Source organism: Penicillium vulpinum, assembly GCF_028829585.1.
Source record: "Penicillium vulpinum strain IBT 29486 chromosome Unknown utg000004l_segment0_segment0, whole genome shotgun sequence".
Taxonomy (NCBI): domain Eukaryota; kingdom Fungi; phylum Ascomycota; class Eurotiomycetes; order Eurotiales; family Aspergillaceae; genus Penicillium; species Penicillium vulpinum.
The window spans coordinates 4,808,655-4,831,271 of NW_026643244.1; the positions used below are offsets into that span (position 1 = coordinate 4,808,655).

The window sequence follows — 22,617 nt, forward strand, 5'->3', positions numbered from 1 at the left end:
CAATAGGTCATGCGGGACAGTGACAGAGCAAAAATCCCGCGAAAAATCGACGGGTTGCAAGAAGGATTCAAAAGACAAATCAAATCCAACGTCATGGCTGACCGCCTTGGATTATTCATAAATTTAATTCTGCCACAGTAGATCCGCGGATATCCGTTAAATCCGCATCGGGAAGTCGGCGACCGAAATGACCGGGGAAGAGAAGATGGAAGTTCCGAGAAAAGGAAGAAAAAGAACCGGAGGAAAAACGTGACTCACGTTCAGGGACCCCCCTTTTTTTCAGGGTTTCAAGGGATTTCAAGGAATTTTAAGGAATTTCAAGGGATTGTCTTGAAGTTGATTGGTTATTCTTCTTTTTTTGCTTACTATGGAGTAGTACTTTTTCAGCCACCTGACCTGTTCGACGCTTAAAACCCAATATTTCTCAGCTTATGGCCAATACGAAGTATAAGGTACTTGTCATCAATGTATCTTCAAGGTGACTCGTTGAAAAACCCCCACGCTGCAGGTAAGATCTGATATGCCATATACAATCTATCAATGTACACAGTACAACTATCTCGTAAAGGTACACGTAAGAACCTTGAGAAATGGAAGAGTAATCACAAAATGCTATAGTTACGTAGAGATCTACGGAGTAAAGCCTACGGAGTATAAGAGGATTCTCCGGAGAAGATCGGCCCTAATAGACTGGTCCACTGGGAAACTCCATCTCCTTCCAGAAGACGCCCGTAATATTACACTTGGCTTCCCCCTCGTTCCTTTTTTTCCTCCTTCCAGGCTACCATCATTTTCTTTCTTTTACACACAATTTCTGGCCCTGTCATCCACAGGTCCTTTTAATATTCCTATCCTAATCTTGCATTTGCGCGTTCATTGGCGACAGACAGTCGTCAAATGAACCTGCACTCTAGCTATAACCTTGAGTGCAAGGTAATAAAAAAGCACGTGAAAATCATTCCAACATCCACTGACTTTCGTTCCAGCATCGCCTCTTTGCTCTGAAGAGGTTGTCAATCAGATAAATGGTTTTCAAACCATTCACCCACCTCGCGCGCCAGAGTTTCACCAAAGCCTTTACTCACGGCTATGCTCAATCCGTAGTCGCTGCCTCGCAGACGTACGCGTCGACAACCCCCTTTAATGCCCTCGCCCAACCCGCCAAATTCTCCCGCACAACCCAATTGCAGAATGCTTTCTCTAATGCGTCCAGTTCGTCCGGCGCTGGTGCCAAGGCCAGCCAGGGAGGATCTGGAAATGGAGATCTCGGTCTAGCTGCCTATTATGCCGCATGGCAGAACGCTCAGCAGACCGGTGATGACAGTGATTGGACCCAGTTCGAGTTCAAGCGTCGTATTGGGTGGAAGCCCTCGGCGGAGGAAGCTGACAATGTTCACGAAGACCGGGTCACTGCTGATCTAGTTCCCCCCCACCCTACCAAGGCTGCTGTGAACGAGGATGTTAGTGCCCAAGTGGAGGAGGCTGTGGCCCGGGAGATTCAGATACAGGAGGAACAGGCACAGGCCGAGGAGGCTGCGCTGGGGGCAGATGCGGGCGTTGAAGCAATTGTTGAGGAAGTCGCCGTTTTGGAAGCGGTGTCTGAAGCCAACCAAGTTGCTTCGGATCGCGTTGTACAACTGGCCAAGTCCAACAGCTTTGCAGAAATCCCTGCTGCGTTTGAATCTCTGCTCCGAGAGGGATTTACTCCGACTGTCGAGGCATATAATGCCCTGCTGGTCGCTGCTATTCGTCTTCACCCAGATGCAGCTCAGGCGATCCCCAAGGCTCTCGATGTTTACTCTGATATGCTTCGTCGAAGGGTAATTCCCGATGAAGATACCTATGAGACTCTTGTTCAGCTTTTGGTCACCCGAGCTCACGATATCATCAAGGCCAAGGAAATCTTGGAGCAGGAACGCGTTCGATTCGGTGGTATGGAAGAGCCTGGCAAGTTCATGCTTCAGTCGAGTGAACTGGAGCGGGATCTGCTTGCCGAGGATACTTCCCTGTCCATCGCTGTCAAGCTCTTTGATACCGCCACGGCGCGACACAATCGACTTGTGTTCCCGCTCGATATGTACCGTCACCTTATCATTGCCTGTGCCAAGGAAGGTAAGGTGGAGGATATGATCCGGATCTACGCCCATATGGAGTCCCAGAAGATGACCCCGCATGCTACTATCTTCCCTTCTATGATCACCGCATTTGCTTCCACTGGTGATCTCAGGAGTGCCGTTGAATGTTATAACGAGTACCGAGGACTCGCTGTCTCGGATGACAGCGGCGTCTTCAGTATTGTTCAGCGTCAAGACGGTCAGGTCTATGCTGCTTTAATCCGTGCATACCTGTCCTGTGGTAAAGAGGAGGGTGCTACACAGTTCCTTGATCGCATTCGTTCTTCGTTCGACGAGGTAACCGAAGGTCGCCAGGACCGATGGTCTGCAGTGGAAACTGTGATTGTCGACGATGCACTTGTGCAACACTCGCTCAACATGGGAGACTACAGCAAGGCATTGGACCAGGCCAAGAATCAATTGCATGATGAAACTCGGGATCAGGCCATTTCTCGCATCTGCATTGCTGCAGCTGATGCGGGCGATCTCCCCACCGCCTCAGAGGCTTACGATAGTCTGCCCACCGCCCCTGACGTACGTCAGAACCCAGCCATTTCACTGCTGGCCCTTCAAGTCCGCCGGGGCAATGTTTCAGCGGCCCGTTCCTTGTGGATCATGCTGAACACCGTGGGTCAGGCAACCCCGGATCTGGTCCAGCCGACAGCTATGTATGCGGTCGCTCTGCTCAAGAGTGGAAATGTCGAGGAAGGTCTTCACCAGGCCCGAACTATGTTCAAGCGTATCCGCACCGTCACTCAAGATCAACACGCTGCCGTTGCCAACCCCGTCAGAGAACAGATTACCGAGTCACTCCATCTCTTTGGTCGCGTCCTTATGCAGTCGACTGCGGTGCTATCCCCTCAATCATCTATGACACTGTTGTGGTCTATGCTAGAGAACGGTGGTCTAGTGTCTCCTCTGGCTGAGCACGCTGTCGCCAACCTTGGTCCCATCGGTATCTCCCAGCTCAAGGCTGCGGATCTGACCCTTGCCCTCCAAGTCCAGGCTGGCATGCTCGTCAGCAGCGGCTCCATGTTATTCGATGTCGCTCATCCTGTTCGCTTCGCGCACATGCTTGACGTCGCTCTGTCTTCTGCCCTCCCTCTAGATCTCTACACCACTAGCCTCGTCGACCAGGCCGTTGGCAAGCTCTTTGTCAGTCGTCCCGATGTTGTCAAGAGGTGGCAGGATTATCTGGAGGCAGGATCCCAGACCTCCGTTTCGCCTTCTCAGATGTTCCTTTCGTCCGATCGTCAAAGCCCCGTCTCTATGGCGGAGACCTCGATCACCACTCCATCTTTGGCTCCCGAATCGTTTGATCCTTATGCTCACGCGACCGACTTCCGTGGATCTGCTATCATTGCAGAGGAGCTTGAGAAGACCAGTGGACGCACCGAGACCCACCTCAATGAGGCTCTGACTCGTTTGAACAATATGCGCCGTATTGGTCGTCACCCGCGCTACATCACCTATGCCAAGCTGATTACTGCCGCGGCCAAGGCTGGCCGCATGACCCTGGCCCACGACATCCATAACATGGCACGCACCGACATTCCCCTTGATATGAACTTCAGCGTTGTCAAATACGGCTGGGTTTCCATTCTTGATGCCATGGTTGCTGCTTGTCTCACACTTGGTGACCGCAAGCTGGCTGCTCAGTACCACCAGGAGCTTCTCACTCTCGGTTCCGCGCCCTCAGCCAACACTTTCGGCTTGTACATCACCACCCTCAAGGAGTCTACCAAGACCTTCGACGAGGCTACTGAGGCTCTTAAGGTCTTCCACCGTGCTGTTGCTGAAGGTGTGGAGCCCACTTCGTTCCTGTACAATGCGCTGATCGGCAAGCTGGGCAAGGCCCGTCGCATTGACGACTGCCTTTCGTACTTCGCCGAGATGCGTTCCAACAACGTGCGCCCGACAAGTGTTACATACGGAACCATTGTGAATGCTCTCTGCCGTGTTAGCGACGAGCGCTTTGCCGAGGAGATGTTCGAAGAGATGGAATCCATGCCCAACTACAAGCCGCGCCCTGCGCCTTACAACTCCATGATCCAGTACTTCCTCAACACCAAGCGTGACATCAGCAAAGTCCTAGCCTATTATGAGCGCATGCAGACACGCAACATCCAGCCTACCCTACACACCTACAAGCTTCTCATTGATGCACACGCCTCCCTGGAGCCAGTGAACATGGCTGCCGCCGAAGCTGTGCTGGAATCCATGAAGGCTGCCGGTCACCAACCAGACGCTGTGCACTACGCCTCGCTAGTGCATGCTAGGGGCTGCGTCCTTCACGACCTCGATGGTGCTCGCAAAGTCTTCGACGCCGTCGTCTCCGACCGCCGTGTGCGCCTTCAGCCCTGTCTCTACCAAGCCCTCTTCGAGTCCATGGTTGCCAACCACCGCGTCACCGACACCGAGGAAGTCGTTCAGAACATGCTCGCACGCAAGGTTGAGATGACCGCCTACATTGCCAATACCCTGATTCACGGCTGGGCCGCCGAGAGTAACATCTCCAAGGCCAAAGCCATCTACGATAGTATTGGCATTCAAATGCGAGAGCCCAGCACATACGAAGCGATGACCCGTGCGTTCCTCAGCGTTGACGATCGCGCCAGTGCTGCCACCATCGTCCAGGAGATGATGTCACGCGGATACCCTTCTGCAGTGGCTGGCAAGATCATCGATCTCATCGGTGGAGCTTCCGCCTCTCTCTAAGTTCTCTTGCCTATATTTGTGACCAGGTGATACCCATTTAATCTACAATCTCTCTGCCAGGGCTGGATCCCTGTGTTGGGATATTTCCGGTTCGGCGTCTGCAGGGCGGCAGGTGGATACAATATACCTGGTGGGATATCTGTTATCTGTTTTTTTGATCTACACATTTTCATGCATCCAGCGAAGGTTCGGCGTTTATTCTGGCGAACAAAAAGGGCGTGCATTGAAGCACTGTATACCATTGTGATTTTTTTTGTCCAATAGACACATCTCAACTCTCCCGCGTCATAGACGCAAGAATCAAAATGAAAAAAAGTGAATGAGTCAATATCTTTTCTATCTGGGTAATCTAATCTTTATATATTATCTCCAATGATATGGCGTGACGTCTCGGAACTTCCCGTCCAAAAGCATACATTTTGTAGGACTTCTACGGAACTAACAGCTTCTGGGGATTTTTACTTCTTCAAATCACAAGGTCTCGGGCAATTGAGGTATTATACTTATTCCACATCCGCTATTTTAATGCAGACTCGTTTACCCTTCACTTTCCGTTCAGTCGTTGAGTCATTCCTCCGTGTTCCCCGCCAACCCCGCCAACTTCGATATTCCTCAACCAACCACCCCAGCAATCACATACCAACAATGGATCAAAACGAACACCAGACAGACGCTCGGCGTCCAAAGAAGCTAATCTGTACGTAATGTCAATCGATCCTCCACATACAGATCCAACCCCCTCCCCATACAAACCTTAAGCTAACATACCAACCCCTCAGTCGCACCCGGCGACATCGCACCAACCTCCGAGGAGGCCACCCCAGAACCCCAACCACAAGCAGCTCCCGCGACGATCGCCGAGGCCCGGCGCGCCTCAACCTCAATCTCAACCCCAAACTCGACCACCGAAACCGAAGTCCTCTCGAACGCCGCGCGCGCCCACCAGTTCGGCACAAACCCACCTCTAACCATCTCGCAAATCCACGGCACAAACCCACTCCACCAATTCAACACCTGGTTCCGGGACCCACGACTCCCCGCGTCCTCCGCCCCAGAAACATGCACGCTATCAACCGCCTCGATGCCCTCGGGCCGCGTCAGCGCCCGCGTCGTCTACCTAAAAGAACTCGACGAGCGCGGCTGGGTCGTCTACAGCAACTGGGGTAGTCGGGAAGGTAAAGGCGGGCAAGTCTTCGGGCTTGGCGATAGCGCCGATACACTCGGCGCCATGCCGGAGCCTACTACCATCACCTCTGAGGTTGGGACAGGAAATAAATGGGGCGCTTTGACATTCAGCTGGTCGAATGTTGAGCGCCAGGTCCGTGTTGAGGGACTGCTTGAGCCGCTTAGTCGTGAAGAGAGCGAGCTGTATTGGCGGACGCGCGAGCGCGGGAGTCGGATTGGTGGATGGGCGAGTTGGCAGAGTCGGGTTTTGTGGTCTGCGGAGCCGGAGCAGATGGAGGAGAATCAGCGACGGAAGAGTGTAGCGAAGTTGCAGGGGGCGTTTGATGGGGGTTCGGTTGTTCCAGCGGATATTGATCAGACAGATGATGAGGATGGACGGGCGCTGCTGGAGGCGAAGGTTAAGGAGATGGAGGAGAGATTTAAGGGCGTTGAGGATATTCCTCTGCCGCCATTTTGGGGTGGTGTGAGGCTTGTACCGGAGTCTGTGGAATTCTGGCAGGGGCGTCGCAGTCGTTTGCATGATCGGTTCCGGTATGTGCGTGTTGGGGGTGAGGTAGAGGGTGAGGGTGCCAAGTGGCAGGTTCAGAGGCTGTCGCCGTAGATAAGGTCATAGATGTAGATCGGTTGCATATCTACTGGTAATAATTTATACTTAGCTTTCAATTAAAAAGGTGCTACTTGAGCTACGATGTATGTGAATTTCTCATGTCGATCATCCATATCAGCCTATCTTATCCGTCACTATCAGTCTTGGCACGCGGACGACTCCAACGTCACTCCAAGACGCCAGCCCTTGAGTCCTCCGTAACTTGGGTATAGCCTGCAATTCTATAAAAAGGACACCCGATATACCGCAGTATATACAGTTATATTTTAGCCACAGCCATGTCCACTTCAACGCCCCAATCAACCGCTCAATCCTCCAAATCCCCCTGGATCATCCTCGCAATAACGAGCGGCGCGTTCGCTGCATTGAATGGTGTTTTCGCGAAATTGTACGTTCAGAATCGAAGCAATGCTGGATATTTATATAAGCTATAATAAGCTATAAGCTATAAGCTCTATGATCCACAAACCCATTACCCGTGTAACCACACCAGAACCAATGTTAACGTTCCACAGAACCACGGACGACCACACGACGGCTTTCGCGACAGCTATCGCCCACCTATTCGGCTTGGAGTCTTCGCCTGTGATTGAAATGCTTACTCGAGGTGTATGTTTACCTTTTTCTTATATCTGGACTACCCCCAAGTCCAAAGATTATCTACCAACTACAAGATGTGTAACTCCATGTTATAATAACTCTATTTTCCCACACTAACCCAATATTTATTTCCACAGGCCTGTCTCGGCCTTAACGTCGTCTGCAACATTATAATGTGGGCACTTTTCACACGCGCGCTAACAGCCGGCCCGTCGACGGTTAAAGTCTCCATCACGAATACGGCGTCAAATTTCTTGGCAACGGCGCTGTTTGGTATGATTGTGTTTCAGGAGGCTGTTGGTGGACTGTGGTGGTTGGGGGCTGGCATGATGGGTGCTGGGTGTATTTTGGTTGGAATGAGAGAAGGAGCTTAGATTTTTGGTATCTGGATTTAGATTTGAGGAGGTAGATGGATTTATAGTTGGTCTATAATTGGCAGACGCTTTTGGTAAGCATTTATATCTCCTCCAGTGCTGGTGCGAGGGTGGTGTATGAATAACCGCGGGGATTCCCTGTAATATAGGCAGTTGGATTAATAAAATAAAAGAAAATTCGAGGAATTGAACTGAGTAGATATGTCCCAACTAGGAAAGAGGTCCTATATAGACACCTGAAGAAAAAAACCAAATGCGCAAATCTGTCTCAGTTACCCAGTAGATGGCCCTCTGCGATGGGAGCACGTCAAAGCTCTGGTAGCGGGGAAATTGTACGCTCTGGCCCTTAAGCTGGAGCTGCGGGTGGAACTCTCACACCACGAGGCTCCAATGCTGGGTGTTGGCTTGACTTGAACTCTTGGAGGTGGATTTGCGCACCCTGTTTTTTTTCTTTTTGCTTATACTTCCTTTATTACTTACTACTCCCTCTATCCCCAGATGCCATATATTTTTGATGAAGTTGTGGATCTTTGGCAAGGATACCTCCCGAGGTCCAGCCACAGGTAATGTTCAAGGCAACACGACCTTCCGGGGACATCAAGCGAACAGCTGAACCAAAGATGTTCCAAGTACAATGTGCTTTTTCTTAGAAAGAGATAGTAGAATGTGACAACACATGACTGAGTGATTTCCTTCCCAGCAGCCTACCTCGAGTTCTTTCACCGGACTAACTCTTCTCACCAATATCTTGAAAAACACACAATGCAGCTATTCTCTTGGCCTCGATCACACCTTCTCGAAATTGGCGACCGAATCTGGTGTCCCCCATGGCTTCACCGGCACGAGCAACTGCTTCTCACCCAACTGTGGAATCTTCGAACTCCCGGGTGGAGCCGTGGAAGTCTCGCGACACAGGCATGTGCAGGGTTCAAGGAGCACCTGAAAGATATTTCCTCATACACAGTTCTGGACATCTGCGCCGGCGCCGGTAGACCTACCCCAGTCCTTGAATCAGAGCTGAATAAAGAACTCGGGTCTGAGGGCAAGGGCCCTGTTCCATTTGTTTTGACCGATCTTTACCCCCATATCGAAGAGTGCGAGCGAATCTCGAAGAAGCAGCAGAATATCATCTACATTGAGAGCCCCGTGGATGCTCGAGCTGTTTCTTGATTTGCCGCAAGTTCGAAAAAAGAGTGTCGGATATTCAACATCTGTTTTCCACCACTTCGAAGATGAAGATGCAGTGGGAGTTTTGAGCAATGCAATTGAGTCTGCTGACTCATTTATGCAAGTCCTCATTCCATTACTATCATTTGTTCTATGAGCTAATTCGATTCCCACCAGCATATTCGAAATCACATCTCGCAATCTTTGGACTTGTCTATGTTCACCTTTGGTTTTCTTTTATACTTTCTTTGAACACTTGTTTGGTACTCTGACTCACCGATCCATGCCCTTTTTACATTCATCCTACCCGTGGCACCTCTGACTATCTGGATTGATGGGGTTATCTCCAGTCTCCGAATCCGCACGGCAAAGGAAACCTGGAGACTGCTAGATCAGTCAGAACTTGACCTCACCAACCGGACATTTCACAGTGGACAAAAAGCCGTCCAGTTTCCGTTCATCACTTTGTGTTACCACATTGGTATCAAATTATAATAGGGCTATTCCCATTTAGCTTGTTTATATGTTTGTTTACACATCTGCCTGACAACCAGACGTTCATTCATACCACCCTATATAGGGCGGCTTAAGATAACCTCGATTTTTGCCTTCTGCTCTACCATCTATTATATCGTTATACATTATTGATCCCCTATTTTATAATTTTATAATGAAGCTATATGCACCCGAACAGTTAAATCCATGTGAGGATGTTCTATACTAAAAGCGGGAGCGGCCTTGATGTGTGTCCGACGAGCGGTGGCGAGTTGGTCATGTTTCGATTAAACTTCCTACATACATACTTTCCCAATAGGGAATCGGAGCTTCAACTTTGTTGTTCTTCCATCTGTTCAACCGTTCAACTTGTTCTTCTTTTCCTCCAACTCCATCATTCTCTTTTATCCAACTCACCATATTTCTTCTTTCCAACTCTTATCGTACTCACTCTCTACGAGTCTTACACCAGTATCTTTTGTCTGGCTCTATTTCTTCCATCCTTATTATGTCCCCTGCTTCTCATTTCAGTAGGGGTATCCACGGTCTCCCAGTGGAACTACTAGCTCACATCGCTACATTTACCGATCCTTCTGATTTATGCATGCTTCGGCTCACCTGCCGAGCAATGTACCAGAGTAGCCTTCGCCACTTTGCAAAAACCTGTGTACACACATTGAAGACCGATCTTTCACCAACGTCACTTGCCCGAATCGAGGAAGCAGCCAACGATGAAGCTTTTCGTCCATATATCCGCAATTTACAGATCGTCGGGAATTCAAAAGCTTCAACGGAGGAATTACCCCCTCGTACCACAAACGAAGTACATATTCAAGCGTGGTGCAATGTACTGAAACGCCTGGTGAACTGCCAATCTGTCGAGCTACACTATTCAGCATACACAACTACGTATTCCGGCGGCGACGGCATCACACTTGACGAGACCACTGGTCTTGTTCTCAAAGCCATAGCCACTGAACATATTCCAAAGGAATTTTTCTCGCTAGAGATTATGAAATACCGAGACAGACACCTCAAAGATAGTCTACCTCAGTTCCCTCTCACTACTCTTGACATCCCGGCCTTCTCTCACCTCAAGGAACTGACCCTTGCGATCCCGGATGCCAACACCGAGACTATTAATTGGATGGCGAAAATGATCCAAGGTGCCAAGTCTCTCAAAAAGCTAGCCATCATCTTTAACTGGGCATGCAAATCAACCTCACTTCTCTCTCAGATTTCATCGGTTGGTTGCTTGCCGGAACTACAAGAAGTGACGTTTTCGCGGATGACATTCGGATCATCTGCTGCTTTGGGGATATTCCTTTACAATATTCGAGACTCTGTTCGCTCTCTCACTTTTTCTACTGTGCAAGTGGAGATTGGAGGCTGGCGATCTATTCTCCGCGAGTTGGGTGGAGGTATGTACCAACTGGACAGTTTGACTCTGCATCGTGTAATGGAGAGTGAGGAGTTTCTGAGCTTTCGGCGGATTCCGGAATACGCACTGGCGGAACAATCTCTAGATAAGAGATTATATCGTCCGTTCAGCCTTTGCTTGTTTGGTCGGGGGGATGTGAGCTTCAGTTACTCAGGTCCCCGTTTCAACCAGGTTATGCAGAAAGTAGTCGCCCTCGCAGAGCTATCTTGAGTTTGAACAGGTTGTCTTATGTGTTTAACTTTTGATTTCGTCTTATGTCAATTTCAACAACTACAGTGAAATCAACTTTATCATTACGACTTGATCATCGTGTATCATAGTCTACGGTTAGAAAAGGAGAAGAGGGGATGGAGAAAAGAAGATGGATGTAAGAGAGCAATCTAAAAAGTCCACTTTTGGTGGACGATCTACCAGCCCTGGCTTTCCCAAATCATATCTGCAATTTCCCCAAGTTGTCCCTGGGAGAACTCAATATCTTTCTCTCTAGGGCAAGTCGGTTGGCGACCGAAGAGGCTTTCGAACGGGATGGTGAAGGGATGATGGATGACGTTGAAGTGATCCCCATTTTTTGTGATGTAAGTGACCTGGGAGCGGTACTTTCGGTCCTGTTGCCTTTCCCATTTTTCAATGCGAATTTCCGGGCGCGACTTGTGAATTTGGAGTGTCAGACATAGTTTGGCTTTGCCCTCGTTAGGGTTAAGCCAAAATCGAACATCTGAATTCAATTTTGAGTCTGATTCTGAGTATGCAACCTCCAGAGTAACAGAAGGCGAATCAGGTTCACCACGCGCTCTCCTTTTCGGGCCCCAGCCATAGTCAGGCTGTTTGCCCCGGCTAACGCCTCTAGTGGTTGCGTTTGGGTATCCCTGGAGAGAAAAAGATAGTCCCATTGATGTCAAGGAGTCCTTAATCACAGTGCTAAAAGCGTCAACTGCTGCGCTATGTGGGTTTGAAGGCATTGTGATTAGAAAGAGCTGCTCGATGGTATCAAATGAGGTGCAAAGTTTAGAGATAGGAGATTCTTCGTTTGGCGGATTGAAAAGGGTTTCGATGGTTTCTTTGCTTGCATGAAAAAGGATGAATTCGCTGCCAGTTGATGAGGCTTCGAAGAGAGCGGATTCGGATTTGAGGATATCAAAAAATTGCTGCTCTCCTTGGTATGTATATCTTCTAATGGAAGGAGGCAGATTTTTGAGGAAAGCGTCATCGACCTCAAGGTAGCTATCACACTCCATGTTGTTTTGCTCCGCCATGGTGATACTGAGATAAGCCAAAAGTCGGAGATGATTAAGAAATTGTTCAAAAGCAAGTGATACAGAAGCGATAAAAAGGAATCCATCCTCTGTGGAGTATATACCTGGTACTTCATAATGACACCATCGCGAAGTACCTACAAGGCCGTATAAGCGGATGATTACTCTTGTGAATTCTAGTATAAAAAAAAAGTTCGCTAATCAAGAACACGGTGATTAAAAAGGCTCTTCGTGTTCCTTTTTAGGGATATTCTATTTACACGCCATGCCTCATATCATACATCTCAGTTGCTCTCCAAAGCTTTCACGATCCGCGGGAAAATTGTCAAGGCATTCTGATTATTGATGTTACCCATCTCCGCTATGGTAAAGTTGCCATTACCTTGGATCGCGGACAATCCCGGTATCGCCTGCGAAGAAGGAACATACGGATCTGCAGATTTTAGTATACTGCAACTGCACGTTCCAGAGTCGTTACTAGCACTGTCCACTTACAGTCAGTTCCAGTCACAATCTGATCGGCGCCAACAAAGCTCTTCAGAGCTGTCAGCTGAATAGCAGAAGTTGAGGCAGCGGTGTCGAAATAATATCCGGCGAGTTGCGCCAGGGAGTCAGGGATTGACAGCCCACCCAACAAGGGAAGGGAAGCCATGCCGGCGATTCGGGTGGCTAGAAAGGGAATTGCACCACCACCGTGGGCAAAGATCATCTTGATATCCGGATATTTCGCACGTTGACCCGTCAGCAGCATGTTCTCAATGGCACGCACGGTATCGAAAGGATACTCGGTCATCGGGATGGGCCAGTCCAGGGCGACAGATGAGCAGTCCGGGGAGGCCGGGTGGACAAACACGCTGGCATTGCGCTCGTCCAAGGCTGTGAAGATAGGGTCAAGGGAAGAGTCACCCAAATAGGTCCCATTGGAGTTGGTGAATAGTCCCACTCCAGCAAACCCGAGAGTATCTAGGCAAAACTACAAATCCTAAAGTTAGATTTGACCAGGTGATCTACTAGGCGGGAAAGGTACCTTTAACTCATCAACTGCCTCGGCAACATAAGGTAGAGGGAGAAGACAGAGGGCTCCAAGTCGAGTCGGGTAAGCTTGAGTGTAGTTATGAAGCGCGAGGTTGATGCTGCGGGCTAAGGATTTGGCCTTTTGGGCCTCTTTTAAGAAAAAGACGCCAGGGGCGCTGACACTCATTGTCGAATAATTAACCCCAAGACTGTCCATGGTGCTAATGTGTAAATCCAATGTCCAATCCGGGACAGCGAAGCCATCTGTATACAAGGTACCATTCTTAACTGGGTACCCTGCAGATATCAGTTCCTTCTTCCAAATCGGCGGGATGACATGGGAATGAACATCGATCTTATAGTTCGAGGGGAGGGAACCATTAATAACATGACCGCTAGCCAGACATGCCAGGGGGATTCCCAGCAGGAACTTCTGCAAAAGAGAAGGCATCAGTGTAATTGTCGAAATTTGAGAAATGTTTGTTGTAAACAGTGAGTCCAATTGTAGTGTACCCGAAGACAAGGCAGTTTTTTTTTGTTTTTTGTTTTTTTGTTTTTTTTTTTTTTTTTTCAAAAAGCACTAGGGTATTTAACAGAAAGATTAGAACATCCCTTTTATTATTGCGTGGGAACTCTGTACGGAGTAGGTATATAGGGGTGGAATGCAATATGGGGCCTAGATGGGACTGAGGCATACTTCCGTTTGGCCGTCAAACTTGCCAGGGTTAATTAAATTATAGCGTGATAATTAATTAAATAAAAAGCTCTGTTGTGTATTGTAATTTTCACCTGCATACTTGCAGCTCAGATTTATAGGCATCTAAAAGACACAAGGAATCGTAAGACGACATTCAGAAAAGAAATCATAGTGAAGTATTAATTGAGGCGTCTCTAATAAACGGGATATCCAGATTATCCAATACCTATATCGTTTGTATAGGAGGTAGTATAAGCCGAATATTCTGCTATACAAATATGCTGATATAAAAGTCGGACATACAAGCTATTGGAACTCTAAAAGCCAATAGAACCCAAGTCCCCAGACCATTTGTAAGTTTGAACCCGTGTTTCATACTAGAAAATCACGTACTGTACCTAGACGGCCAATTTTCTGTTGGCCTCCCCACTGCAATTTGGATTGCCTCGGTTAAGCTCTCCCACTCCCGCAGATTTTCCCGTTCGGTCGAATTTTCCATTTATATGTGTCGCTTGTGTTATTATCCAAGATTGTTATTCATTTTTTTTTTTTTTTCATTCAGTACCTACAGGGTAGAGCAGACGCTTATGTTAATACGTATTCAGAATTAGCACGATTCCTAGGTTCTCTTTATGACTAAGTGGTGTAAGGAACCTTGGAATAAAGAAGTACTTGAATAAGCGCTACACATAACTACTGCATGAACAGGCGCTACTGCTAGGTACACGCGAGAACGATCTTGGACTCTACATCATTGGTAAGCCATTCAGTCTAACCGAACTTCATTCTTCACGGTCCGGTATGCTCCACTTAGGTAATCCCACAAGCGCATTTAATACGAGGCTATGAGTATGTATCCAATCATGCCATATCATATTGCCCTTTTTTTAATATAGCTCGGTCACAGATGCCTCAAAAGAGTTAAGGTAATTTAGCCAGAAGGGTATAGAATACCAAGTTCAATTTACCGTTAAGGTTAGATATCCCAAAACGTCATAGAACGAGTCATCCATTGGAGCTTTAAATACTATATACCCGGGCCACTTGGAAAAAAAAAAGTCCTTACCAAGTTCCAAATCTTTATATACTATGGAGCTTTTATAGCAATTTGGTTCATGCGTGACCCTTCCTCATTCTAAGTCGGCCATCGACATATCATGGAGACATTTCTCCAGCCACGATCCGAGGTAAGTGGAGGTCCGAAGGCACAGTCTCTCCCAAGGGCTCTCTCTAACTGTCTAGGTCGAGAACCGTGGGCCTGTATTGCTGATCGTCAATGGAACGGTGACAGGCATCGCGGCGATCATTGTGGGTCTTCGCGCGATTTCGAGGATCTTCATTGTGAAAAAATTTGGTCTGGACGACTGGACAATGGTGGCTGCGATGATTTTTGCAATTGGGAACGTGGTGGTTGCGGGATTTGGTACGCCTTCTGCTCTTTTTATGATCAATCCCATCTCTTATGTCCCGAATAGGAGTCAAGTACGGAACAGGAAAGCACAAATGGGACCTCGACGAAGCAGACGTATTGCCCACAGCGAAGGTATAGGAGAATGATAACATAAATCGAGGAGGGCTAATGTGACGATATAGCTTCGATATGTGACTCACATCATTTATACCGTGATCACCGGTCTAACCAAGGTATCAATCTGCCTGCTATACCTACGCCTATTCCCTAACATCCGAATAATTTCACTTGGAACGATCGCATTTGTCACGGCCATGAGTATCGCATTTGTCTTCGCAACTATCTTTCAGTGCTCCCCGGTCGATGCTATCTTCGACGAAAAAAAATACAAACATTATAGTTGCTTTGACTCCATTCCGTTTTGGTACGCGACCGCCGCGCTGTCTCTGGCGACGGATATTTGGATTCTTCTCTTGCCACTGAAAACAGTTCTAGGTTTGTGGTTTCTATCGAGTCGCTTTAATTATTACGCTAATCAATTGCAGAGCTTCATCTTAGAACTAGGAAAAGACTTATTATCGCCAGTTTGCTATCATTGGGCGCCTTGTATGTGCAGGTGTGGTTGTTATCGAGTTCATATGCATCAGTGCTAACTAGACGAAAAGCGCATGTATAGCCAGCATCATGCGGATGGTCTACATTGTGAAATTATATAAAAGCCCAGACCCCTCCTGGGATACCTTTGGGGTTTCTGTTTGCTCCGGAATCGAAGTGGCTGTCGCCATCACCGCTGCCAGCATCCCGGCAATCAAGCCGATCGTGAACAGGCTATTTCCAAGGCTGTTTCCCAGTAGCGCTGGCGTATCACAATCAGCCAGTCACCAAGTTTATCCTTCAGGCAGTCGAATTGAAAGTGCTCGACGCCGCTTCCAGCCGAGAGATATTATTCCGCTCTCACTTTTCACGATGAAAGAAGGAAGTGATACGGGTGATGATGAGTCTACAAAAGCAATAAGACATGCGAACTGACCATGATATCAAAAAACTTAAAGGAGACAAGCAGGAGAAATATCAATATAATTGCATCATCTCAATCGACATGACTCTAGAAAAGAAGAGAAGAAAGGAAGGATTACACCACAACGCCAGGTGGCGGTGAACTAATTGGGCGCCGAGAGCGACTATAACGCCATTTCAAACGTCCTATATACCAAGTATAGTATATGTCGGGATAACCGCCTCTTTAGATTCTTCGATTCCGTAATACCTTTCAAGTATCTACCTATTCAAAAGGCTCATAGGCTAATAACTTCAGATAGCTTTCCATCTTCCTGAAATGTGAGCGTCTCAAATAGTCTGCCCAATTTATGCGGCAATCACCTTCATCGTCTTACTCCCAATGTATGGCGTGGCGGTGTACTTTGTGCCTGAATGGACATTGAATCTAGCAATCGTTCGCATTCCATCAGATACCGTCTGCTTTAGGGAAGGTTCCCGTCGTGGAATTATACTCACATATTGGCGGTAGATTTGACTAGGTGCTTGAAAATAAGTAGACGGTACGAATGAGGTAGATGGAGTCTGAAGAAATTCTAATATTAGGGTAAATGAACACAGTTTTAGACCTGGACTGCTATATACTTAATGGGCACTTACTAGGTACTTCAAATGTTATTAAGCACATATGTATAATGAAGTACTCATTAAGTACTCACCTACTGTGAAATACTTCATAAAGCGGCGCCCCAGGAAAATCGCGACGGCCTAGAATCTGATATACATATAAGAGTATGTCTGTACTCTGCACTCTGTAGTTCTTGATTCAATTCAGCTGTTCTGCTTGGCAGATGACTTACTGTATTAGGTAGCCTCATTTCAGGGCTATATCAATTCCCGAGCTTTACCTTTCAACACTCAACGGAACTCACGTCTGCTTGGTTTTTGAGCTGATGGGCGAGACGCTACGCAGCTTTGGCGCCTGGTTCATTCAAAGCAGACTTCCGAACTCGGTAATGCGGGGGTTCACTATTCAACTCTTACTAGCGCTTGATTTTGCTCACGAACATAATGTTATCCATACTGGTATGATATGCTCTCTAATCCTTTTGGGTCCATTTGTAGCTAGTATTATATGCTAATATCTTTCCTCTTTTCAGATATAAAACCGGACAACATTTTCGTCAAATTTAGAGACCTTTCCCTCATAGAATCCGGTTATCTAGTCAATGTTGCCATTCCCCAACAGGATCGGTCTGAGGAACAGTACGCAGTCATCACCTCGACACCCTTACGCCTCTATTACTTCAACAAAACCGACAGTACACGTGTTGCTGAGTTTGATATCGCCCTCGGAGACTGGGGCGTCTCCAGCTGGGTAGATCGACATCTCAGCGAGACGATCCAGCCCGTGGCCCTCCAATATCCCGAGGTCCTGATCGAGGCGCCGTGGAATGCAAGCACTGACGGGTGGAATCTCGGGTACGTCGTGCTCGAAGTCTTCCGGGCAGTTCGCATGTTCAGCGGATCTGTCCCGCCCGACGGCCATTACGAGCTCAAAGAACATTTGAGGGAAATTCCGAACCTGTTTTGGCCGTTCCCCAAGTTTTAGAGAGAGGAAATAATGACCTTGTTCGGGGTCTCTTTGACGATGATGGCCGGATCAGGGACTCGCCGCCAATGGATCGACCAGAGCTAGCATCCGAAGCATTCCTACCAGGCCTCGATCAAAGTGTCAGGGATGAGTTTACCTCTTTTTTGCACGCAATGATGAGAATTAACCCCACTGATCGGATTTCGGCTGAGGATCTCTTGCGACATCCCTGGTTAGATGCACTCTAGCAAAATGATCGTTGGAGATTAGTGAGCGATGGACTCTTGTGGGATTTGTTTTGATCTGGTTTCAAATTATATCATGATCAGCAATATCACATACTATCTGTATATACTCAAGATGGTATTGTTTTTTCTCTAGTGTTCTGAGGCTCAGCTGATGCATTTTTCTTTGGTGATTCTTCTAAGAAGCTTCTCTAGTGTTGTGGAACTAAACAGCGACCATATATCCTTTAAGGGTGAGTGAATTTCGAGCTTAAGTCTTTGTCCGAAGACCATATTGATTTAACTAAGATCTCAGTTCAACACGAGAGCTATCTAATACTACTGTGATGCATACCACTCCTCACCTGCCATATGCAATTTCTTCCGATTAGTCTTATTAGACGTGGTTTTGGGAATCCTGTTCACCAACAAATATAATGTGGGACGTAAATCGCTGGGTAGTGTCTCCTCAATCGTCTTTTTCATCCGCTGTACCAAGTTATGCTTTGGGTGCGACTCGTTAACAGCTTCAAAAGTAATGGGATCTGTTGCTTGAGCTTGGCTTGTAGACAGATTGATGTATGCGGTCAAGGCTGCTCCTCTGCTTTTGTTTTCAGAGTTTACTCCCCCGAGGACATCTGCGATGACTACATCTTGTGACCCAAGACTGGGGTGAAGGAAAGACTCGACTTCCTGGGGCTCGATTCGAACACCCTCCAGTTTGAGCATCATATCCTTGCGGCCCAGAATTTCCAGTTGACCATCGTGATTGATTCGGGCCAAATCACCAGAGCAAATAATCCTCGTGTTGCGCTGATGCAGGTCGACTAGCCATTGAGGCCGGGGCTCGAGAATGTTTGTGGAGGGTGTATCTAGATATCCTCGAGTGATATTGTGTCCTTCGACCAAAAGCTCCCCCACTGCGCCGACGGGCATCAACTGTGCCGGTGAGCGAGGATTGACTACCCAATGGGCGCAGACGACCGTACTGCCCACAACTGTGCCACGGCCCGCACGTAGAGCCGCATTCATGGCAATGGCAGTCGCCACTTCGCTCATGCCATACTTCTGAACTATTGTAGCATACCCAGACCACCTGGATATCACTCTCTCGGCCATGGGCTCCCCGCCAATCTGAACAAATTGCAACGACGGCATAGTTTCCGGCAAGAATTCAAGTGCAGCCGTCGGAGTGAAGAAACAGTGCGTTGCCTGGGTGCTATTGATATCCTCAACCCATTCGCGGGGACTACCGTTGGGCCGTGGGATACAGCAACACGCACCAACAACGAGGGAAGTAATGTAGTCCAGGTCCCCAGCCGTGAATGTCATTGCAGCAGATTGGAACTGGCGTGAACCCCTCGTGATCTTATACTGTTCTGCATCGGCCACAGCTCCAGCCGTGTAGGCGCGATGCTCTTGCACAACGCCTTTGGGATTCCCAGTGCTGCCTGAGGTGAAGACCAAGATAGCGACATTGCTTGGTTTTACCTCCTCGCAAGGGATTCCCGGGACAGAAGGGAGAGAGTTGACAAACGATGGGCTAATTTCGATGATTCTATCAACTGAAAGATGCTGTAGTTGGGCTACATGGTCCGAACACGAAATTACAAGGCGGACATTTGCACGCCTCATTATCGCGTTGAGGTAGGAGACAGGGTCTTTGGCATCAATGCAGAGATATGCACCGCCTGCTTTTAGGATGGCTAGACGGACAACAATGGCCCAGGTTGACTTAGGAAAGGAACATGCGACAAAAGTCTCTGGTTGGATACCCTGGCGGACAAGATAGTGCGCCAGCCGCGAGGTCAGATCATCAAGTTCGCCGTAGGTGAGATTTCCATCATAGGAAGCCACAGCAAGATCGTTGGGATAAGTCTTTGCATGTTTGAAACAGAGATCGTGGATTAATTCATCGCCAGGCGGTTGAATATTTAAGGTGAAATCCTTTAACAACCCGAGGTCATGCTGCGAGCAGAGATTAAGATCACCAATGGGGATAGAGGGGGTTGTGATGAGCGAAGTCAATGCCTGATTGAAACTGCGGAGGAGAGTGTCTGCGAGGGCCTGCTCAATCGTTGAAAATGTCAAATTTGCGACAAGTTTCTCGCCCTGAATTGTGACATTCAGACACAAGCCAGCCTACAATCGTCAGTTTCGAGCCCCAGGCAGCCAATATTCATGTAGAGAGACTCACCGTGACCTGCATATGATTGCTGAAAGTAATGATCGTATCGAACGCATGTGTCTTCTCTTCAGCCAAGGAGTGCTTTATAGGTGTATTTTGGGCAATTTGTTGCTGCAGACTCATTGCATTGTCATTTGGATCGATGTCGATCCAAGCTATGGGGATTTTCGCTGTTTCTCCTTCACCAACATAGCTTACACCAGAAATAGCATCATATCCCACATATAATGATGTTGATGTCACAAAAGCACGCACGGTTACAATCCATACGATTGTCAGGGCTTGTTCAATGGCATCTCTACCTGTCGTATTGATCCCCAGTGAAGGTAACAGCTTTAGAAAATTGGAATGGCTTTGATCAAGGATAAGCTCAGTTGAGGCTGCCATGTTGGTTGGTTTGCAAATGAAGAATCAGACAGGAGGGGTCGGCCATTATATTCTATCTACTCCGTATATACTGTTGTTTTGTACTCCGTACAGGTAGAAATTTATGCAGGTAGTCAGCCAGCCACATGTTACTAGCACATTATCACACTGCAGCATCTACGCGTATGATTGCTAGTCGTAATTTATCATTAAAAAGAGGGGCCTGATCGGATAGGTCATTTTCGTGGCCTTTTGAGGTATTGGAATACCATCGCGATTCTGAGACCAGGAGGATTCTCCAAACATTAGTATATGTACAGAGTACAAAAAACAATTGTATATCCTGCACCTCCAAGTATTTCTCTTACATTCAGCGACTATCCACCCCACTATTAGCCTGCACCTGTCACATCTCCGTCAGATGGTTCAATTCCAAACGGATCTTCCCCGAGGATCTGTTGAAACGGTCCAGTGGCCATCAACGTGTTACAACATTCCAGTGTTATCTGAATTATACAAAGCATATGTCGATGTAATAACCAAATCCGACAATGTAATGTGGGGAATAGTTGAAGGGCTGAGTATGCTCAACTTTGGAGTGGCTGAATCACGGAAGTTCATATTCGGGAAAGATTCACTCCATATCCTCACAAACATTAAGATGATTTGAGATTTAGATCAACTGTATGAAAGATTTCACTCAGGGGGAGACCAAGAGAGGGGCCTCATTTCCCAAGATCCTTCTTGGAGACAAGTTACAGTTCTCAACCATTTATTGCCTACCTAGCCCGCAAACAGTGGTTGACATAATAATTCCATTATATCCACGGGTGGTTGATTGTGTATTCTTCAAGGGATGAAATTAGAATCCATAAGCTCTAGATACCATATTATCGATTCACTATGTATGGGAGTAGTAAATTACCAGGATCACGTCCCACACACAAATAATCAAACGCCAGTGCTGTGTTTGTAGTTCTAGGTAGCCGCTTCTAGCAGTCCTTGATCTGATGGCTGGCTATTTAGAGATTTAAATACCGCCAGGAAACAAGGATTCTATATAGTGATCCAGGATAAAGAGTTCTTACCGTCTTCTCGGATCTTGACGTAGAGAACACAGGCTACTGGCCATCTTCAATCGCTTAGGCCAACAACGCCAATCATTCTCTTCCATTTGGTTTCGGATATGGGTAGCTTATTTGGATGAACCAAGACTTTGTGTACCTCAAGCTTCCCCACTGGATTCACTTGGGAAAGTGGTGATCAATCCAATAACACCGGGGAAACTTGGATGAGCCTTCGTATCGCAGCGAGGGCAAGAACGTCTCCATAGTTACTACCATGGGGTCCAAGTTTTACTGAAGACATCTTCACGTTCGCTAGTATGTAGGAAGACATGAGGGACTCAAGCTCTGTTGTTTGGTACAGCCCAATCCCATCCATGGAGGCTTGGTAGGGGTTGGAAATGCAGCGATCGATGAATGAGCTGTTATCGACTTCTTTTTTCCAGGCTCCCGTCTGCAGCTATTGCAGTTTTTTCTGTGTGGTCTTTCTTGGCCGACTGTTTAGCAGACTTGAAGCTCGTGGTTTTGTCTTTTAGTGATCCGAAGAGCATGGTATTTAGGGTGCTGATGGTTGTCCGACTGAGCTTCGCAGCCGAAGCTAGCCAGCACTACTCATCTTGGCCTAGTATGAAGAAGCCAGGCACGGCGCCTGGGCTGAGACAGATTTGGAGGTGACGGGGGTGAAAAGTATGGTATGTTGGAGAACAGGACCGTGCTAAGAGCAAGTCGTAAAAGAGGAAGCTTCCTTGGGATAAAATTCACGTGCCCAAGACAACTTTTTGTAAAATCCAACGCAGACGGTGTTTCCTCCTCTCATTGGAATCCTATATACTCTTTCCCCCGAGATACCACCATCTCTGTACGAGCTAACCTGAGACTCACGATGATGCGTGACATGCCCGATGCGGGGAGGCATGGGGAAAAGATTTATCCAGTGAGTGAAGCAATGGTAATTATTGGATTATTTTCTTACTTCTTGCGATTACAGCTACAGGTTTCCTATTATCTGTGTCGCTCCCGGTAATACTCCAGATATCCCGTGTTTATGGATCTCGCTGGACATATTTTGAGAAGACATCCCACGATAATTCTCGAATGGAAGGACATAT

The 22,617-nt window shown here is 47.6% G+C and overlaps 9 protein-coding genes across 9 annotated transcripts; 6 read left to right on the forward strand and 3 right to left on the reverse strand.

The window, feature by feature from the left end:
- Positions 1-1,025: 1,025 nt before the first annotated feature.
- N7479_010285 (pentatricopeptide repeat protein) lies at positions 1,026-4,832 on the forward strand (the record flags this gene model as incomplete). The annotated part of the gene is made up of 1 exon (XM_057257976.1): positions 1,026-4,832. The coding sequence occupies one exon, from the start codon at positions 1,026-1,028 to the stop codon at positions 4,830-4,832; it is 3,807 nt and encodes a 1,268-aa protein (XP_057105434.1).
- Positions 4,833-5,204: 372 nt separating this feature from the next.
- N7479_010286 (pyridoxamine-phosphate oxidase PDX3) lies at positions 5,205-7,598 on the forward strand (the record flags this gene model as incomplete). The annotated part of the gene is made up of 5 exons (XM_057257977.1): positions 5,205-5,529; positions 5,612-6,614; positions 6,884-7,012; positions 7,140-7,233; positions 7,362-7,598. 5 exons carry the CDS (start codon positions 5,205-5,207, stop codon positions 7,596-7,598), a joined length of 1,788 nt encoding a protein of 595 aa, XP_057105435.1.
- A 762-nt stretch (positions 7,599-8,360) lies between these two features.
- N7479_010287 (uncharacterized protein) lies at positions 8,361-8,768 on the forward strand (the record flags this gene model as incomplete). Its single annotated transcript, XM_057257978.1, has 1 exon — positions 8,361-8,768. The coding sequence occupies one exon, from the start codon at positions 8,361-8,363 to the stop codon at positions 8,766-8,768; it is 408 nt and encodes a 135-aa protein (XP_057105436.1).
- Positions 8,769-9,768: 1,000 nt separating this feature from the next.
- Positions 9,769-10,911, forward strand: N7479_010288 (F-box protein; the record flags this gene model as incomplete). The annotated part of the gene is made up of 1 exon (XM_057257979.1): positions 9,769-10,911. One exon carries the CDS (start codon positions 9,769-9,771, stop codon positions 10,909-10,911), a length of 1,143 nt encoding a protein of 380 aa, XP_057105437.1.
- Positions 10,912-11,108: 197 nt separating this feature from the next.
- N7479_010289 (uncharacterized protein) lies at positions 11,109-11,954 on the reverse strand (the record flags this gene model as incomplete). Its single annotated transcript, XM_057257980.1, has 1 exon — positions 11,109-11,954. The coding sequence occupies one exon, from the start codon at positions 11,952-11,954 to the stop codon at positions 11,109-11,111; it is 846 nt and encodes a 281-aa protein (XP_057105438.1).
- A 284-nt stretch (positions 11,955-12,238) lies between these two features.
- Positions 12,239-13,419, reverse strand: N7479_010290 (amidohydrolase family protein; the record flags this gene model as incomplete). Its single annotated transcript, XM_057257981.1, has 3 exons — positions 12,239-12,387; positions 12,450-12,927; positions 12,982-13,419. The coding sequence occupies 3 exons, from the start codon at positions 13,417-13,419 to the stop codon at positions 12,239-12,241; spliced, it is 1,065 nt and encodes a 354-aa protein (XP_057105439.1).
- A 1,403-nt stretch (positions 13,420-14,822) lies between these two features.
- N7479_010291 (uncharacterized protein) lies at positions 14,823-16,105 on the forward strand (the record flags this gene model as incomplete). The annotated part of the gene is made up of 6 exons (XM_057257982.1): positions 14,823-14,852; positions 14,908-15,088; positions 15,141-15,208; positions 15,259-15,571; positions 15,622-15,682; positions 15,742-16,105. The coding sequence occupies 6 exons, from the start codon at positions 14,823-14,825 to the stop codon at positions 16,103-16,105; spliced, it is 1,017 nt and encodes a 338-aa protein (XP_057105440.1).
- A 920-nt stretch (positions 16,106-17,025) lies between these two features.
- On the forward strand, positions 17,026-17,684 carry N7479_010292 (uncharacterized protein; the record flags this gene model as incomplete). The annotated part of the gene is made up of 2 exons (XM_057257983.1): positions 17,026-17,158; positions 17,233-17,684. The coding sequence occupies 2 exons, from the start codon at positions 17,026-17,028 to the stop codon at positions 17,682-17,684; spliced, it is 585 nt and encodes a 194-aa protein (XP_057105441.1).
- Positions 17,685-18,229: 545 nt separating this feature from the next.
- Positions 18,230-20,465, reverse strand: N7479_010293 (AMP-dependent synthetase/ligase; the record flags this gene model as incomplete). The annotated part of the gene is made up of 2 exons (XM_057257984.1): positions 18,230-20,032; positions 20,088-20,465. The coding sequence occupies 2 exons, from the start codon at positions 20,463-20,465 to the stop codon at positions 18,230-18,232; spliced, it is 2,181 nt and encodes a 726-aa protein (XP_057105442.1).
- Between the last annotated feature and the right edge of the window lie 2,152 nt (positions 20,466-22,617).